Source organism: Osmia bicornis, chromosome 15 (genome assembly GCF_907164935.1).
Source record: "Osmia bicornis bicornis chromosome 15, iOsmBic2.1, whole genome shotgun sequence".
In the NCBI taxonomy this organism is placed as follows: Eukaryota; Metazoa; Arthropoda; class Insecta; order Hymenoptera; family Megachilidae; genus Osmia; species Osmia bicornis.
This window is the reverse complement of record NC_060230.1, coordinates 5,826,630-5,841,323: the sequence shown is the minus strand read 5'-3', so window position 1 is coordinate 5,841,323 and position 14,694 is coordinate 5,826,630. Positions and strand designations below refer to the sequence as shown.

At 34.0% G+C, this 14,694-nt stretch overlaps 5 protein-coding genes across 9 annotated transcripts; 2 read left to right on the top strand and 3 right to left on the bottom strand.

The window, feature by feature from the left end:
• Positions 1-144: 144 nt before the first annotated feature.
• Positions 145-1,892, bottom strand: LOC114877824 (solute carrier family 66 member 2). Of its 2 annotated transcripts, XM_029190875.2 has the most exons (5): positions 1,449-1,892; positions 1,083-1,314; positions 876-1,012; positions 567-783; positions 145-488 (listed from the first exon to the last, which is right to left on the bottom strand). In XM_029190875.2, exons 2-5 carry the CDS (start codon positions 1,274-1,276, stop codon positions 296-298), a joined length of 741 nt encoding a protein of 246 aa, XP_029046708.1. In that variant the 5' UTR covers positions 1,277-1,314; positions 1,449-1,892; the 3' UTR covers positions 145-295. The 2 variants fall into 2 exon arrangements, with proteins under 2 accessions (XP_029046708.1, XP_029046707.1); XM_029190874.2 differs by having other exon boundaries at positions 1,083-1,887.
• Positions 1,893-2,576: 684 nt separating this feature from the next.
• Positions 2,577-4,249, top strand: LOC114877540 (flavin reductase (NADPH)). Its single transcript, XM_029190224.2, has 5 exons — positions 2,577-2,870; positions 3,211-3,375; positions 3,455-3,544; positions 3,611-3,742; positions 3,823-4,249. Exons 1-5 carry the CDS (start codon positions 2,798-2,800, stop codon positions 3,969-3,971), a joined length of 609 nt encoding a protein of 202 aa, XP_029046057.2. The 5' UTR covers positions 2,577-2,797; the 3' UTR covers positions 3,972-4,249.
• LOC114877541 (N-alpha-acetyltransferase 80) lies at positions 4,170-5,961 on the bottom strand. The gene is made up of 5 exons (XM_029190225.2): positions 5,790-5,961; positions 5,347-5,621; positions 4,925-5,046; positions 4,717-4,850; positions 4,170-4,657 (listed from the first exon to the last, which is right to left on the bottom strand). Exons 3-5 carry the CDS (start codon positions 5,035-5,037, stop codon positions 4,314-4,316), a joined length of 591 nt encoding a protein of 196 aa, XP_029046058.1. The 5' UTR covers positions 5,038-5,046; positions 5,347-5,621; positions 5,790-5,961; the 3' UTR covers positions 4,170-4,313.
• On the top strand, positions 5,638-8,767 carry LOC114877539 (mediator of RNA polymerase II transcription subunit 6). 4 transcript variants are annotated; one of them, XM_046288838.1, is made up of 7 exons: positions 5,638-5,767; positions 6,332-6,381; positions 6,482-6,641; positions 6,718-6,892; positions 6,967-7,213; positions 7,282-7,410; positions 8,087-8,767. In XM_046288838.1, the coding sequence occupies exons 2-6, from the start codon at positions 6,354-6,356 to the stop codon at positions 7,359-7,361; spliced, it is 690 nt and encodes a 229-aa protein (XP_046144794.1). In that variant the 5' UTR covers positions 5,638-5,767; positions 6,332-6,353; the 3' UTR covers positions 7,362-7,410; positions 8,087-8,767. The 4 variants fall into 4 exon arrangements, with proteins under 4 accessions (XP_046144794.1, XP_029046056.1, XP_029046055.1 ...); XM_029190223.2 differs by lacking the exon at positions 5,638-5,767 and adding an exon at positions 6,077-6,148; XM_029190222.2 differs by lacking the exon at positions 5,638-5,767 and adding an exon at positions 6,106-6,184.
• LOC114877538 (nephrin-like) lies at positions 8,578-14,105 on the bottom strand. The gene is made up of 14 exons (XM_029190220.2): positions 13,057-14,105; positions 12,322-12,454; positions 12,013-12,221; positions 11,818-11,928; positions 11,535-11,738; positions 11,323-11,468; positions 11,094-11,244; positions 10,905-11,035; positions 10,672-10,831; positions 10,303-10,599; positions 9,906-10,226; positions 9,530-9,820; positions 9,346-9,455; positions 8,578-9,257 (listed from the first exon to the last, which is right to left on the bottom strand). Exons 1-14 carry the CDS (start codon positions 13,226-13,228, stop codon positions 9,144-9,146), a joined length of 2,550 nt encoding a protein of 849 aa, XP_029046053.1. The 5' UTR covers positions 13,229-14,105; the 3' UTR covers positions 8,578-9,143.
• Between the last annotated feature and the right edge of the window lie 589 nt (positions 14,106-14,694).

Here is a 14,694-nt window from a genome sequence, read left to right as displayed (position 1 = left end):
ATATTAGCATACTTTACTTAACTGGATCCTGCTGGTTGTGTTAACAAATTTTATTTACAAAATCTATACATATATAATACAATCAAAATGTATAAAAAGTATACATTATAATTGAAAAAATATGATTTATGTTAAAATGTCAAGTCAAGTTAAAAAATATTTAATTTAATGAATAATTATTATACATATTGTGCATTTGATGTTTTTTGTACAGTTAATCATATGTATGGAAGAAGAAAAGTAATACAAATATTTTAGATGGCAAATGCTGTACAAAGAGTACAGTATATTAAAATTAGTCGGCTCGTACTGGAACTCTTGTGTGTACTGTAGTTTTGCGCTGATAAATATATACTTGTGCTAAAATTGCAAAATCAATTAAAACCTGAAGAGTACCACAAACTTCAAACTGAATGGGAGCTTCTTTTACAATAAAATAACATGTTTTAAATGTATCTCCTAATGTCCACATAGTAACCATGAGTATACTGAAATAATCATAATAAAATTGGTTAACAAATAAGCCATTTTAAATAGCCATTTTTATTAATAAAATAACACTATACCTCATTCCATTGGTAGATTTTTTATAAAAATTACGAAGAAGTTGTGGTAATCCAAGCATAGCTTCTGTTAATACTGCAAGTATTCCGACAGTTTCAACAAATACTGGTACATCTACTAGTAGGTACGTTAAAATTCCTACTAGGGCTGCAAATAGCAGCATAAAGTCCAAATAAGATTGAAAGTCTGTCCACTTCCAAAAAAAATTTGTATCTAAATCTATTTAAATTGAGTTAAAAAGGTTCATAAATTAGAAGATTACTATAAATATGCAATTACAAATTATATTATTTTTATGGAATAAAACTTACCAGAAAATACATGTTCTCTAACTTTAATTACTTGATTTCTATTTTGTACATTAACACAAAGTTTGATCATAACAAACATAGTTATGATCATAAATATACTTTGAAGTAAAAGAGGTATTTCATAATGCTTTCCAAACCTGAAAGAAACACATGTCAATTAGTTGATAAAATAAAAGTACATAATATAATTGAAATAAGAATACAAACCAGAAAAAAATACGTAATGTATTAGCTATTAAAAGTGTGAGGCATACATAAAGGGAGAATCCTTCTGCATTTTCTTTCTTTTTAATTTCCTTATACTGTGGCACATATGGAATAATTCCACCAAATATTATTGCTCCAGAAGCAAGCCAATGTGCTAAATCTTTAATTGTTAGCTGTTCATAGATTTTATACATTGTAATAGATTTTTGTTATATACATAATATTTCACTATCTACAATTCATTAGGAATGGTAAATTTTAGGTTATATCCCCAATATTTTTAAACGTCATCTTGTCAATGAATCATTTAGATTAAACACATCTATGATAATCAAAGGACCAATAACCAGTGTCAAAACATATTACCTATGAACCAATGTTACATGTAACGATTTATTACGCGTTACCATTTTATGCAATATTCGTTAAAAACAATAAACATATGACATCACAATATGACAGGAATATATATATATATATACAACAGATACGGAGATATACTCTGTATCTGATACAATGATTTAGTTAGAGGTAGTCCCCACGAGGCTCATAAAAAGAATAAAAAAATAAATATCTGCCAAGGGAGGCCTTGGTCCATACAGAGGAGTAGGATAATAAATAGTTAGGGAGCGTGGGTCTTGGACCATAAAGAAGAAGAAAATAATTAATATCTGAAAGGGGTGGCCTTGGCCTATAAAGAGGGATAAAATTATATGAATAACTGAAAAAAGTGAAATAAAAGGGGTCCTAGGCCGAGGCCCAGAAGAGGGATACAATCATAAATGGTATTTCCCTTCGATGAGCTTATTTAATAAGCAAAGAACATAAATAAAGTAAATTAAATAAACTCCGAAAAGAAATTAGAGAACGATTATTATACTGGTTGTGCCCTCTTCATGCGGACCTGATTTCATCCGGGGTGCTAGGGACCCTCTGCGCCAATGACGCCCTTTGGATACCGATCTGATATATTGGGGTGTTAGGGATCCCGAAGAGCCGGTGACTCACTATGGATACCGACATGATATAATATGATAAGTTTCCTTCCTTTGAGGGCGGCGTAATCTAGGGGCTAATGGCCCCTTTTTGCCCACCGAAAATTAGCGTCCACGCGCCTTTTTCACATTATATTATTCCTTTTCTCGCAATATATTCTTTCTCACATTTTTGTATTATTTTTACATCATACTGCCTTACTCGCTCCTTTACATCCCCCTTTTAGTCGCCTCTTACGACAGGCAGGGATTACCGTGGCCGTATTCTAATCCCCCCGAGCCACAGAGGGTCATACCGACATAATATCGTCCCGGGGTGTTAGGGACCCCGAAGTACCGGCGATACTCTACATACCGACATTATGGCATATGGGGTGTCAGGGACCCCGAAGCTAAAATATGCAACCCATATTGTTATATATTTCCTAAGTCGATAAGTACGTAATTTGCTTATAATAAGTAGAATCACACATCTATACACTCTTTAGATTTGGTTTATAATCGAAATTTTTGTAATCATTGTATATCATTAATGCTAGAGAGTGAAAGTTGTTTTCATTCTATTTTGTATATAGCGATTGAAAGTCAACACGATAGTATAAATAAAAAATAAATAGATAATTGATAAGATAATTAAATCCTAAGATTCCTGTTGAGACTTCAGCTTCGAACTGATTAATTTTTCGTGGCTACAGACCAAAGAGAAGTCACACTGTTATCATGAATCGAATAGTGATATTTGGAGCTACAGGAAATACCGGATTATGTTCTTTAAATACTGCTGTAAACAAGGGTAAAATATCATTTTAATTTATTATTGCATAAATTTTTAATTAATACGTGATAGTAGCATAGATATACTTAATTGCCACTCTGAGCGGCTTAACGATTAAAGCACTCGCTTGGTAGTGAAATGTGGGTCCGTGAATTCCAATAAATTGATTTAATATTTGTATGATTAATTATATTTTCTATTATAATATATTTATGAAAAGTATTTTTTATCAACATATAACAATATAAAGAAATTATAAGAATAAAATTGCAAAGTGATAATAACTCAGCATTAGAAAATGCAAGTTATGTGCAAGTCAATTTTCTTTCCCATTTTTGTAATATATAACAAATTTTAGGACTAAATGTAAGAGTATTTGTAAGAGATGAAAACAAGGTACCAGAGCATTTAAAAGATAAGGTAGATATAGTTGTTGGAGATGTTACCAATGCAGAACAAGTTTCAAATGCAGTAGCTGATAGAGATGCAATAGTTGTTGTTCTTGGCACACGGTACAGCTTGAGTAATTATTATATTTTATATCCAATATTAATTTTCCAATGTAATATGGCTTTAATTTTTATTTCACTTCTTTTATGTAGGTCCAACTACCACATTATCAGAGGGCATGAAAAATATTATAAAAGCTATGAAAAAACATAATGTAGAAATAGTATCTGTCTGTTTATCTGGTATGTTCATTTTCCATATGCCAATAATTTTTGTATACTTTCAAATAACATTTTATTTATTTACAGAATTTCTTTTCTATAAACCTGAAGAAGTACCTAGTCTATTTAGAGATGTAACTGAAGACCATCAACGTATGTTTGATGTTCTCAAGGCAAGTCAATTAAAATGGATTGCAATATTACCACCTCATATTTCAGGTATTTTTTTTTTAGAATGAACACACTTGTTTATAATAATATAACGAAATAATAATACATATTTTATTTGTTGTTTTCAGACTCAATTCCAAGTTCAAAATATGAGGTGAAAATTGACGAATCTCCTGGTCGAGCTATTTCTAAGCATGACTTGGGCGCATTTCTTGTTGAAAGCCTTGAACAACCACAGTATTATCAAAAAGTTTGTGGTATTGCAAATGTTCCATAATATTATATAAAATGTGATCAGTTATAAATAAGTTCTTTTATTTCTTTCTAGTAAAATAAATTTTAAATATAAAAATAAGAAAGAAAATTTCTGCTTACTCAAAATATATTGCATCAATACTGAAACATTAAAAAAATATGTGCAATTCCAAATATCTGTTGGAATGGTTATAATGTATTATGACATAAAAATGAGATGTATGCATAATATTTTTGTATTTATGAACGATTAAAAAAATAATTTTATAAATAAATAAATAAGATATGTTTTGTAAAACATTTACACATGGAATATGAAAAAAAAACTGATCTAGAAACATGAAGTTTTTGTTGCATTTTGCTGTTAAGATAATTTTTTAACCATATGTGTTCTGTGAGCTGTAAGACTCAAGTCATAGAACCTTGGCATTTTAAAGTTTGGCATTGGTGGAGGTGGTGGACCACAACATTGTGTACTTTTTTCTTTAAGTTTTGCTTTAGTAAATGCTGCAGTAGAATACACAACATCATTGATTCCATATGCTTTAAATGGATCACATGTCTTATATCCATTTTTAAGGTAAAAAACTTCTTGTCCCTCAGTTCTTAAATACACATTTTTAATCCCCTTTTTTGCTACATATTCCTCAGCTCCACGTAGTAATTTAGATCCAAGTCCCTGAGATCTACATTGGTAATCAATTACAACTGAAATGAAGAACAAAGTTATCTTTCATTTATTAATATTCTTTTTAAATCACACTTACCTGATTGTATAAAACAACTATGACGTAATCTAGGTATTAATGATATCTTACAATGACCAAGCACTTTATTTTCTTTATCAATTAGTACAAGACATGTGGGAAATTCATCACATGATACCTTTAAAAATTTCAACCTGTTTGATACAAAAGTTGAATCAATTCAGCATTTCTAGAAAGACATTTTTTTTCAAATAATTATTAAAAATACCTTGCAGATTCACTCCTTGGCCATTCTGAATTAAGTAATGTACAACAGTCTGGAATCAAATCAGGTCGTTTGTGGAGAGGAACTATACTGTACTCTTTATCAACAGCAGTCATTATATTTTACTGTAAACATGTATTGCAGGAGATAATACCTTTTTCAATAAGTCAGAAATATAATAATAGGAACATTACGATATTATTATTTAAATAATCATATGAAAATGCTGCACAGAAATTTATTATATTATGAAAGGTTAAACATTACATATTTCATGAAAAGTGAAATGAGTGAACATTTGAAGATTATCTGGCTGGGTGCTTTGGAAGAAATGTGCTCAACAACCTGTGATTGACAGGTTTCAAAAAATACAAAGTAGCATGTGTCAATGGGTGTAATAAATAGTTTGCAATAGATGTCCTTACCGTATTTTTATAGGTGAATAAAGGGAACTTGACACCAAGTTTAAGGGTCACCGTGCTTCACCTGCATGTATCACGTCGTGCGGAAATAGCTTTCAGATTAGAATCATCTTGAGCTAAGAATGATTCTCCTGGGCATATCCCCACTATTATGTAAAATTTTCACCAACACCCAGAGATATTAAATATATCCTTTCGTTCTGGCACACTTCTTGAATTCTTTTCTTCTAAGCATTTTGAGCGATATTATTTCAACAAACACCGAGTTTATGCAGCACCTGTAGAAGAATAATCGTATCACACATACGTTTATTATTAAATAAAGAGAAACTCTTGACCGTCAAATATTTGACGGTTAATTTGATTTTGTTAATTTTTCTACGCATGTTGGATTATGTTTTATATATACAAATTTGAACTCAACGTAAATATTTCTTTTTACGTACGAAATGTTTTATTGTGACATGGCCGTGACCTATTCTCTTTCGAACTCGAACGTCTTTTTTTGTATTTGACCCATTTTTCTTAATAGCCTCTGTTCTATATGTGAACAATGTCCTGCATTCTTTATTTCAACAGTGATGTTCAATGATGTTTCTAAATAATGTCCTCTCCATGTTAACACATTATTGCGTCCGCTGTAAATCAAAATAATTTAAGGAAATACCTTTGTACTTTCAATTTATGAAGAATAATAAAATAAATATTTATAGTTTGTTATCAATATATATGTTTACAATGTAAATTAGAAATTGAGCATTAGGGATATTTGAGAACCGCTGATCATTACAGCTGATGATGCAACGTACGGTTTGTGTGCATTGTTCTTGTACTCTTAATTGTACGTACCCGTGATTTATAAGTAAATTAAACAATAGTGCTAATACAATTTGTATGGAGATTATACAGGAAACATATATTTTTAAATTATATTAATAGGAAACGCTAATTATTTTATTTCAACATAAGCAATATTTCATATTTCCAGTTACCTATTTAATTGAATAAAGATGTTGTCAGGAAGACCTCCCGTAACAGGTGATTAAAGAAACATTGAAATTATAAGCGTTAAATATTATTAATCTAATAATCGTTTTTATTTTATATAACCTCTGTTTTATTTTGGTGCAATTAACAGAGAATCCTTTGGGACTTTCCTGGCATGACAGTGCATGGATTCCTGTGTTAAATCCAAACAATATAATGGATTATTTTTCGGAAAGGAGTAATCCTTTTTATGATAGAACCTGTAATAATGAGATTATTAAAATGCAACGGTTAAGCCCTGATCAATTGCAGTAAGGAACAAATAGGTGATATAAAAATGATATAATACCTTATAGAATAAAAATATGAATAGTTGATTCATTTCAGAAATATGACTGGTCTTGAATATATTCTTTTACATGTACAAGAACCTATTTTATATGTAATTAGAAAGCAACATCGTCATTCTTCTACTTTAGCAACACCACTTGCAGATTATTACATTATTGCTGGTGTTGTGTATCAAGCTCCTGACTTGGCATCTGTTGTCAGCTCTAGATTGGTATGTACTGCTTATGACAAAAATCTAATAACAGAGAAATACATGTGTTTAATCAATGCAATTACATGTTACAGTTATCTACAGTACACCACTTACAATCTGCTTTTGAAGAAGCTAGTTCATGTTCAAGATACCATCCCAGTAAGGGTTATTATTGGGATTTCAAAAATGGCAAAGCTATGGCAGCAAAGAAAGAAACACCTGTTCGTGAGGAACCAAGTTCTTTATTCCAACGCCAAAGAGTAAACATGTTACTTGCAGAACTCACACGCAAGTTTCCATTACCTGTTCCAAAACCGGTGCATCAAGCTATAGAATCATGTAAGTATTCATTAAATTTGTTAAGCCTATTGTGGACATAAATGTAATAATTGTTTATTGATTTCTAGCCATGGAAATTAAACAAGAAATTAAAACTGAAAAGAAAGACATGAAACCACCACCAGAAAAGAAGCCAAAAATTAATTAATAATGTATTAATGATAACTAAGATTAATAACGTTCTAGCAATGAATTTTGTAAGTGTACATATTTTTTTATGATATTTAAAATTTTCCACAGCATTTTCATTATTTTTATTTTTATATTTTATTATACAAAAGTTGTGATGAAATAATATGTGAATGAGTATGTTATGGCAAAATACTTAACTGGTATAAAATTAAAAAATAGGTCAAATATTTTTCGTTTCATTATTTCTTGCACCATGGACAGTCAGGATTATCGAATTCTTCTTGAATATTTCTTTTGACTTTTGGAAGTTTTTTCTTTCCAATATGTTTGAACGTTTTTTTTTTACCACAAGAACTATCATCAGGACACTTTATTATTTTTTTCTTAACTGCTGGAGAACAGGGAGGATCTTGATGGTTTTGTACTCGAGTTAAACGAGAACATGTTGAAATAGCGTTGAATACAATCTATGAAGTCATACCATACTTTTACAATTATTGAATAAAATTCAAATATATTTTGTTACAAACTTTCTTATTAATTCGTGCAACAGGTTGAACGAGACGTATCATATTCTTTTACTTTTATAAATTTAATAAAAATGTACTTGTTACACCTTAAATTTTCATCATAAGAAAAGAACTTTTTAAATGTCAAAATCCATCAACATTTCAACTTTTTTTTTCAGAGTTTCATTTGTAAATGATGCAATAACAAATATACTTCTTGTTATGGTTATAGTGTATAAGAAGAAAAATGATATGTGATGGAAATACGTGTCCGAAATCGTACGCGGATACGAAAATCTACGAACAGTGTCATTACGTTACCGACGACAATGAATTCATCAAGAATCTGAAACACGAGAAGTGTAAAATAATTCAATTAGTTCGTCGACAAATCTATAATTTTCACAATGCTCAAGTAACAACATCCTAATTAAAAGTTTCTGTATAATTCAGAATTTTGTGTTCACGTATTGAAAGGGAACAAGTATGAACTTGTTGAACAAATTGCAGAGAAGTTTCCAGCTGGAATATCAAAATATTTCCAACGTCAAGAACGAAGACATGAATGTGAAAGAAGGAACAAATATCCATGAATACGTTACACCAACTGCTTTTAATAGGAATTCAGAGTCAATTTGTCAAGCATGGCTTGTAGGCAGGTTAAAAAAGATTCGTCAAAGAATTTGCATGATAGTATTGATTGCTGGATTGATCTTATTGATATGGTTGATATGCAGTATTTATTTCCGGGGATATCTTTGCAATAATGGAAAATCTTGCATTACCTCTCTTCGGTACACTCATGCCAAACATAAATTATTTTAAATTGAGCTCTTCTTAATATTTACAAAGATCAATAGATATAACGATGATTCTTCAAATAAAAATAAATGTGGTATTTGTCTGGGTTAAATTGATGGCTTAATAAGGAAAAACCTTCTAAGACTTGACACAAAATATATTAAACTTGAATAATACACCATGTGTAGCGTTTAGTTAGTATGCAACTAGTCTTGACGATTCCTAGATTCTTTTTTTTAGACTTCCATAGGTTTTCAATGAGACATTTGACCTTTAAGCGGTGCATAATACGTCGCAATGCTCGCACTATGCCAGTTTGTTAATTTTTTTTTTTTGTGCAATATACACCAACTCGTTGAAGAGACCAGTTGCAGTTTGATGTTTCAATCTCGATGCCAATTACAATTAATCATACGATTATTTAGGCTTTGAGATCGCTCTTCTTGATATGTTTACTCGTTCCATTCGTTCAAATTATTTTGGTTTCTTTACACACAACTTTCTGGACCAGGTATGGAGTTGGCAATGATGATTTCCTTCATTAAATTACGATCAGCCTTGAAACTAATAGGTTCCCAAGACTTTGTGGAAAATGGATTCAACTGTGAAGAGAAGAAAAATAAAGAAACTATGAATGATTATAAATTCGTGAAATAGATACAATTTTATAGATTACGGGTAGGAACTTACGCTGCATCTATTACTTTGAAGTCCTTGCTTATGAATGTCGTATGGTGCGAACAGTGTATCTGGTCGTACGGGTAAAAATAATTGTGGTTCCCGTTTGATTTTTTCTTGGTCTGAAAACAAAAAGAGGACAAGTTAGTGATATATTTCTATAGAAATCCGAGCTTCACCCGAATATGATCTTCACCTTGTGGTGACTGTATGATATCTGGTTGATTGTTGAGCGCATAATCGGTCACTTGTTTCAACGTGTACTCGACGAAATAAGTATGATCTCCGTGTGTAACGTCGAGCATTGAATTGTTTCTTGAATCCGGAGGAGTAATTATTGGTTGCTTCATGTACGGCTCGATATGAACCGGAGATGTCGAGCCTCTACGTCGATACATCATTAACATCACCGAGAGTATTGTGACGCCAAATGCCATTAAGCAACCGATAAGAAGTAAAATAAGTGGAACCATGCTTACTCCGCTGTCTAAAATGTTTAAACACATTACATCAACAATTGTTTTAATAAATGAAAATCGAAATTACTTCAATCAAACATGCTGAAGAGTTACCTGTATGCTTCTCGGAGTCTCTTAACATTATGTCCTCTAACAAACTTACTTCGCTCTTTCCCTTTGCATTCACCGCGTATGTAACGAAGTAAAAATGCGTGGCAGGAAGAAGATCCGCCACTGCTATACGAAATATGGGTAAATCCGCGGACACACTCGACGCGTTTACCCTTAGATTACCAGTGCGGACCTCGTAGCCCTCTAATCGGAACTCTTGTTTCAATCCACCATCGTATCCTGGCACGCATTCCACTTCTAATATCTCGGAACTTTGATTCAGTGACGCCTTTATCGTACAATTATTCAAAGGATTTGGTTTCACTGTGAAGAGACGAAAATTCATATTAGCAGACTATTTTTATGATTGTTAAACTCGTGGTCATAAAGTTCCTGTTACCTGCAGGAATGATTTGATAAATGCAGGGTGTTTCCTGTTTCCCTATTATGTTCCTACCCCAACACGTCAGAGCTCCGTAGTCTCTTTCAGACACTGGTGTATAAACGAGCTCGCTCATTGTCCCATTGTTACCATCAAACTTCACTGGAGCAACCTCGAAATTCTCCCCGCTGTTGTTGAATTCCCAGACGAATTCCACTTCGTTGGGATCAGCGTCGACCTCGCAGCGTACCTTCACTGATTCCTCCAGTGATGCTCCGATTACTGATACATCTTTCGCCTTGCAAACCGGCGCAACTAATAATAAGTTCATTGTTAACATGGGAATTATTGATAACTTATCACAAAAATAATAAATTTGCAACTTACACTGTACACGTAATGTTACCACTGGACTCGTGGTCTCACCACGGTCGTTGCTCGCAAGACACGTGTAATTTCCTGCATTGTCACGACCTATCTTTTGCAGCACGAGGCTCTGAGTACTCATGATTATTCCAGCTGAATAATTTTGCGTCAATACCGCATCCTACGAAGAGATGGTGATATTGTATTAATTGTAATACAGTCGTATAGGAACTCGGTATGATTAAGCAACTCACGTTGTGCCTCCAAGTAATTTTATGGTGTTCCGGATTAGCAAGGACTTTGCATTCGAAATAAACATCGTCCCCTTCTTTGATCTTTTCAGCGTTTAAAGTGCTACCTAAGTGTAATTGTACTTTAGGTGGAACTGTAAAACAAAAGTGTTTAATTAGTTGATAAAATGATGAAAATTCCACGATACTTACATACTACGTTTAATTGAAAGAAGTCTTCTAAATACGCGTCTGGCAGTGCTGGATTTTCTCCTCGACACTTGAGGATCTTTCCATTGTCGTCCGGGATGGGTGAAAAGATCAGCGTGCTTAAAACCACCGAGGCGTTACCACTGTCGAGTATCTGTTACACGGAAACTTTTGTCAACGAATAACGTTGCTTTACAGAGATTTGTGATAATATAAAATCATTGTCGTTTACTTTGCCGTTGTGGTAGACGGTGTTCTTCTTCAACCAAATGATTCGCGCTCGAGGATGAGACCCTATCGTTTCGCAAACGATGGAATAGTCTTTCTCCGTCTCGAGAATCGTTGGTTTCGATAAAATTTTCACCGACAATGGCTTCACTGGAACGAGAAGAAGATGCGAATACACGAAGAAATTATTTAGAATGGATGAAATGAAAAACGTACAGTAAACGTCTAAGAGAACAGTCTTCTCTAACGGAGGTATAAGGTTTGTATTCGAGGCTCGACACTTATAAGTAGTGTTACGGTGTTCCCTTCTCAATTGAGGTATCATTAATTTACTGACAACTATATTTCGTCCGATTTCTTCCAATCTGCTGTCCATCTCTCTTTCGTTCACCAACCAACTCACCACTGGCGTTGGTTTGCCTGAAATTGTAAAATTAAACAATTTATTATGATATGATAATTAAATGTCCAATTTGTAATGTATAGAAATAAGAATTACCTCCCCTTACTTCACAAGACAGACCAAATTCAACCCCCACTTGGAATGGTCCTGCTGTGTTCTCCACTTCCACCCCTGAGCTGTCATAAATTAAGAGCTGATGTGGTGGAACTGAAAATAATAATAAATATTCAATTTTAATATATAAGAAAAGAATTATTTTTAATTAGATTGACCTATCTAGTAGAATTGTACCTATCACGGTGAGGTTCACTTGAAAGTTTTTTGTGGGCGAATTTTTGAAATCAACCCTGCACCGATAGATTCCTTCATCGTCCAATTGAACTGCTTCCAATGAAAGAGCGGCTGGACTTGTTACGGTGACGAAAGAAGCTCTTGGTCCTACGACGGTGCTGTCCGACCAATTCAGAGCCTTGTTGAATGATCTTCCTCGCACGTCGAAACTAAAAGAAATATTATTTTAAAGGTAGGGAACCTGGCTCCTCCAAACAAAGTTCCAGTTCATCACTGTTCTCCAATGTTATTCAGGGTATAAATTAAAACCTGTAAATTGGTTTCACCGCATCGTCGCGAAACCAGAGCACCATGTATACGCGATCCTCTCGCGTGGACGGTTCAATGTCACAAGGCAACCTAGCTTTACGTCCAAGAACGGCACTGACTTCAAAAGTTGCCACTAAAAAAGAAGAAGAAATAATTAAAACTAATTTCTTCGATAAATAAATAACATATGTACGACAATGTGTTCCAATTTCGTTTCTAGTATTTCAAAATTTATTATTAATTCATTAATTTATGTTGTGAAATTGTTCATTTCCAAACTGCAATTAACAATAGCATTGTTTTATGAAATAATAAACCATCAAAGTTGAGGATATATAATATCTTCCATTAAACTGTTCAAACAACTGTAACATAATAAATAAGTCATATATATTTAAAATATGATTAATTTATTCATATGAAAATAAGAGGAGAATAGTTAACTTATGGAATGTCCTAATAAACGTCTGAATGCATACTTCAGTGAATATGCTAAACGCTTGGTCAGCCATGTGACTGATCAATGCATACACTAACTACTTAAGATGCAACAATCTCGCCGAGTATTCGCTTGGAATACCGCTAATCTGCGTTCCAAAGGGATCTAAGTAGATACGTTGCATATTTGGCCAGACGTACACAAACCATCTGAATACCAATGAATTTTTAATGATCCATGGTAAATTTGAAAGTGTTAAATATTCAGTCCGTGGAGTTAGCGACGGATAAACGTACCTAAATCATCATCTTTATCCCAGTTTCCTGTGGCATTCACATAGACGACCACGGCGAGTATGTAACCGCTGATGATGAGCTTGATCGCGATTTCAGCTAGCGCCCCTATCGCCATCCCAAGGGGAAACACTCTGAGGGGAGAGTTGGGTACATTCAGATCCACTCTTTGCATAATGTCGCCCCGTGCCTGCCTATCCCGTCGCTCTTCTTTATTATCATTCCACGTATAAAGAGGTAGACGATCTCCTCCCACCTATTCTCGTCCTCGGGAATAAGGGCGCAGGACACCGTTCACCGATTAATTCTGTTGCCACGAGAATTTTTCAGCCGAATGTCCGACCACTTATCGCTTGTAACGTGCATCGAGGACAGATCACTATTTTCTAATATTTTGATGCTGGCCTTAGGTATACCAGGCTGTGTTAGATCGATGTACGTAGAAAGGTGTTGGAAAATTATTGTCGTTTTTCACTAGTGTGTAGAGAAGCACCGGTGTATGATTAATCCGTGTGTCGACAAATGGCGATAATCGTATGAGAGGAAGGATACCGTGTAGGTTCTGCAGCTTGCGATACCACGGAATTCTATTCTAAATAGTTTCATGGATTAGCCCGTTTCACGACGGAAGTCTTCGACGCGTTCTTCCCTTTCTCTGTTCTCGGGTTAACTTGTGAAGCTGCGACAGCATCCGTTCGTCTTTACGGGCCACCACACAGTGTGACGACCGAGGAACAAGCGAAATTTCACTGGATCACTGTAGCGCCAGTATCTGGCGAGCACCGTACTCGCACATTTTCCAGGAGAGACTGGAAGAAGGAACGTTTCGTATCGTTTCGGTAACACCAGGCGGCTCTCAACATTTGGAGGGCTGTCTCGGCGGAGGACAGCCTAGGGAGAGCCTAGGGAGAGACTAGGGAGAACTTGCACCCCTAAATTGATGCTTTCTCGTTACCGCGTCGTTGCGAATTGACACACGCGATGCTTTTACAGAGGCGTCGTTTACCCGACGACGATGAGCGCCGATCGATTTTCCTAAAGTCAGTCTCTGATCTCGCTTCGTGTTCCGACGCTCTCGATTCCTACACGATATATCGCCTGTAGAACGGCAAACGTGTCGGCGATGCACGAACATTGGCGAACATTCACGACCTCACGCATCCGATGCGAACGTGGATGAATCAAATAAATAAAATATTGATAATAATATTAATTATAAATATTTATGGTTTTATTATAGGTACTCGAAAGCGGAAGTTGAGATATTTTGAAATGAAATTAGGACTACCAATATAAATAAATTATTGGGAATTGGAAAAGATAAACTTTGAGTAATATTAGCGTTATATCAATTTTACCCTTCCAGTCCTCTTCCCAACTTGGTCCTCGGTTTACGACTTCCGTTTCCTCAGAAAATACTTGGAGAACCTAAATAGAAATGGAGATTAAGACTATGCGGAGGATGTATTATTAACTTGTCTTGAGTTCTTTTAGCTGATTTCATAAATTTATAGTACACTGGTCTTTCTTGATTCCACAATATTATTTTCTCATGGTGAACAGATTCGAAATAGACTAATCGACGTTGATGTATAAAAACAGTTCAATATTTAAATAACATAAAACAAGAATCGTACCATG

Bases quoted from the DNA above. Each gene is read 5' to 3' on its own strand.
- LOC114877824 (XM_029190875.2), bottom strand. From the start codon at position 1,276: ATGTATAAAATCTATGAACAGCTAACAATTAAAGATTTAGCACATTGG. The intron at 1,013-1,082 runs GTTTGTATTCTT...TGTTTCTTTCAG, and splicing joins ACATTACGTATTTTTTTCTG to GTTTGGAAAGCATTATGAAA. The intron at 784-875 runs GTAAGTTTTATT...CAATTTAAATAG, and splicing joins TAGAGAACATGTATTTTCTG to ATTTAGATACAAATTTTTTT.
- LOC114877538 (XM_029190220.2), bottom strand. From the start codon at position 13,228: ATGCAAAGAGTGGATCTGAATGTACCCAACTCTCCCCTCAGAGTGTTT. The intron at 11,739-11,817 runs GTAATTCTTATT...TTACAATTTCAG, and splicing joins GTCTTGTGAAGTAAGGGGAG to GCAAACCAACGCCAGTGGTG. The intron at 10,600-10,671 runs GTAAGTTGCAAA...ACTTATTATTAG, and splicing joins GGTAACATTACGTGTACAGT to TTGCGCCGGTTTGCAAGGCG.
- LOC114877539 (XM_046288838.1), top strand. From the start codon at position 6,354: ATGTTGTCAGGAAGACCTCCCGTAACAG. The intron at 6,642-6,717 runs GTAAGGAACAAA...GATTCATTTCAG, and splicing joins TTAAGCCCTGATCAATTGCA to AAATATGACTGGTCTTGAAT. The intron at 7,214-7,281 runs GTAAGTATTCAT...ATTGATTTCTAG, and splicing joins GCATCAAGCTATAGAATCAT to CCATGGAAATTAAACAAGAA.
- LOC114877540 (XM_029190224.2), top strand. From the start codon at position 2,798: ATGAATCGAATAGTGATATTTGGAGCTACAGGAAATACCGGATTATGT. The intron at 3,376-3,454 runs GTAATTATTATA...TCTTTTATGTAG, and splicing joins TGGCACACGGTACAGCTTGA to GTCCAACTACCACATTATCA. The intron at 3,545-3,610 runs GTATGTTCATTT...ATTTATTTACAG, and splicing joins AGTATCTGTCTGTTTATCTG to AATTTCTTTTCTATAAACCT.
- LOC114877541 (XM_029190225.2), bottom strand. From the start codon at position 5,037: ATGACTGCTGTTGATAAAGAGTACAGTATAGTTCCTCTCCACAAACGA. The intron at 4,851-4,924 runs GTATTTTTAATA...TGTATCAAACAG, and splicing joins CCAAGGAGTGAATCTGCAAG to GTTGAAATTTTTAAAGGTAT. The intron at 4,658-4,716 runs GTAAGTGTGATT...TCTTCATTTCAG, and splicing joins TAGTTGTTTTATACAATCAG to TTGTAATTGATTACCAATGT.